Consider the following 3,243-nt stretch of genomic DNA (forward strand, 5'->3'; position numbering starts at 1 on the left):
TACTCCACAACACCAGTCAAATGCTTCCTTTTGTGATCTGATGAGGCTTCTTGTCACAGAATGAGGCAGAAAATATGTTCCATAGGCTACTTTAAAAAGAATACATCGATTAGCAATAGATTATAAATTAGGGTGACCATACGTCCTCTTTTCCCCGGACATGTCCTTTTTTTGGACCTACAAAAATGCGTTCGGCCGGGACTTCTTAATTGCCCAAAATGTCCGGGATTCGGCTGTTTTCTTAATCCCGCTGAATCTCTGACCATCTCTTGTTGAATGCAGGGTTGCCAAGTCCGCGTTATTTCCACAGAATTGGGCTACCTTTAAACTGTTGCCATGGGTTGATTTTCCCAAGTGGGTTAAAGGTTTGAAATATTGCATAAATTACATTTGACTGAAATGCTTGTATTGAAACATTTTGCATTCTTCCTATGATAAAACTTTCATGGACTTCTACATTAACTGTTCCCTCCTGGTGGAATGACCTGTCCAACTCAATCCAAGCAGCTGAGTCCTTAATATTTTCAAGAAACGGCTGAAAACACATCTCTTTCATCTTCATTTGACCCTCTAACTCTAGCACTCTCTATTCTATTTCTATTTTAATGGCCAATCCATAATTTTTTGGGGGGATTTTTTATTTATTTATTTTTTAATAAGTATCGGTTCAGGCACCGTTTAGGCACCGGAACCGTTTTAAAAGTATCGATTTGGCACCGGTATCGAAAAAAAACCAAACGATACCCAACCCTAATAGATAGTGAGAGAGAAGATATAGATAGTGGGATGATAGAGTCCTCAATTCTGAATTTTGCACAACTCTGGTTTCTTGGCAAATCTTGTAGCTGCATGTGAGACTACTGTGTTTTTATTCTCATGAGAAAAAAATAGAAACGTGAGAGAAAGAAACATGATACTTTAAGAAATATCACGTTCCACTCAAACGCAAACCAGATATTGAGACATTAAAGAGATCATTTGTGGTTTTCTTTCCTAAAGGGAGATATGAAAAGCAACCACGAAAAATCTGAATCTCAGAAAACAGTATCTTTTGATATAGATCATTGGACGACATTTGGAAAACGCTACATCGTCTATTAGAGCGGGCACACACTGAGGGAGAAAGCGTTGCAGGGCTTATCGCACGACTTCACATGGTAAATACACATATATGGCTGCCGGCAAGTCAAAAGAAAGGAAAAAGCACCATTTAAAGATCATTCCATGCTAGAGGGCTGCTGGAACCACGGGCATAAATGTTCCTCATCCCTCTGAGCACCGACACAAGTCAGAATGCTGGCAAAGAACAAGCCGGCACTGGTCTGTCAGAGCTTCAGAGCTGATGAAGCGAACAGTTCAGATGCCCAGAGGAACGAGAGAAGAAAAAAAGTCTGAAATAAAAAGACAAAAGAACAGCTGGAAATACGAAGGGGGAAAAAGAGAGTTTAAAATGAGATAAGAGCAGCTGCTGTTCACGATTATTGACCGTATGTCTGCCAGAGGCCATTGATTGATTCATGATTCATAACTCTCAATAAGTACGAAATAAGAACTATCCAGCAATCGCTCGCAGATTTTGCTGAGTTAGATGAGTTATAGATTATGCAAAAAATGCTCTCTCCGAGACAAAGCTTTCAGTATTTCCAATTGATTTTGCCTAGTGGCTCCGAAGTGGTCCTTTCCCGCTGCAAAACATGTAAAACTAATAGACCAAACCCACCTGCCGTTTTTCAAAAGGAAATATACTCATTAAATTTCCCAATAGGGTTGATTCCCCACAGACACACAGGCTTATGCTGAGTAAACTGTTGCTATTGCTTACTGATGCTGTGCCCACATTTTCATTGCTTATTGGTCGAGGAGAGAGTGACTCACCTGAATACGCCCAATAGGGTTCCCCAGACGCCCTCCGCTCTCTTTGAGTGGCTGAGCTCCCACGACGCTCTGTTTCCACACGAGAAGCTGTAGGAGATAAATCAGATGACACTACAATGACTTTCCATTAGCAGTCAATGCAAAACATGATCAATATTGCAATATGGTCCACCTTAGCAAATACTTGCCTATAATGCAACTCCTAATGCTTTTACCTCCATTGCTAGAACTGCATACATGCCGTGTCTCTTGACAAAGTAATCAAAAGTAATAATAACACTCAAAGAGTACTCAGCGGGGCCTCCGAACCTGTGAAAAACCTGGCACTTTGCTCCTCTCATTAGGAACACTCACACCAGCTCAAGTTCCGGTCGCAATAATTACCAAAGAACGGCATGATTTGTAATTCTGAACGAGTAGTGGGAGGTCATGCTTAACAAACAGAAAGTTTCTTTTTGATCATCAGGCTTCTTTTACTCTCACTTGACAAGTCTGAGCTAATGAATTGATCGACTAAGAAATTAAACCACCAGAGCAGAAATAATAGTTTCTACCAACAAAAATAGTTTCTACATTTAAAATTCACATGCATGAGGGCTTGTACAGAGCTTTGGAAAATAACAATTTCTATTTTACTTTAATGAAGTGAGGAAAGTCGTATTTAAAAATCATATTAACCAAGGACATGTAACAACCAGAAAGTGGTTTTTGTCTTCATTCTTAACAGTCTACACTACTGTTCAAAAGTTTGGGGGTTAGTAAGATTAATTAATACTAAATTAATAGGTATATTCAGCAAGGACCCATTAACGTGACAGTTAAGATATTCACATTAGAGCCCGACCGATATATCGTTTTGCCGATATTATCGGCCGATATGAGCCTGTCGCCGATATATCGGTATCGGCGAATATGCCGCCGATATGAACATTTTTTTTACAGAACATATAATGCAGATAAAATGCTTGAAATGGTGTAATTACTTAGTTTGTCCAGCAGAGCGCGCTCCATTGTTTGCTACTGGCGACCTGGATGAAATGCTTTAAAGCTTAAGTCAATGGAAAACCATTGAACGGCCATATCTCCGTAACGGTGCGGCGAATCCGCACCAAATTCGGGGGATCTCTTCAGCTCAAGGAACCCTCTCGAACGCGAATTGAGTGTACGTCTCGAGGCCCTCTTTCGAATGAGACCACCCCCGCGTGGATAGCCCCTGGGGTTCGGGAGTTACGGGTGGTTAAATTCGCGGTCCGGCGCCGACCGATCTAGCGATCCCAGGGGGCTACCGACGCGCAGAGGGTGGCGTTCGAGAGGACTCCTCGAGCTGAAGGGATCCCCCGACTTTGGTGGCGATCCGCCGGCGCGTTC

General features: G+C 41.8%; 1 protein-coding gene across 1 annotated transcript in view; it reads right to left on the reverse strand.

The window, feature by feature from the left end:
• The window catches only part of LOC107667014 (receptor-type tyrosine-protein phosphatase gamma-like), a 95,383-nt gene that overhangs the window by 69,933 nt on the left and 22,207 nt on the right, over positions 1-3,243 (reverse strand). Inside the window, exon 2 of the mRNA XM_016458588.1 lies at positions 1,876-1,962. Coding sequence (XP_016314074.1) covers positions 1,876-1,962 — 87 coding nt within the window. The remainder of the gene's footprint in view (positions 1-1,875; positions 1,963-3,243) is intronic.

This window comes from Sinocyclocheilus anshuiensis, unplaced genomic scaffold, assembly GCF_001515605.1.
Source record: "Sinocyclocheilus anshuiensis isolate Anshui unplaced genomic scaffold, SAMN03320099.WGS_v1.1 scaffold615, whole genome shotgun sequence".
NCBI lineage: Eukaryota > Metazoa > Chordata > Actinopteri > Cypriniformes > Cyprinidae > Sinocyclocheilus > Sinocyclocheilus anshuiensis.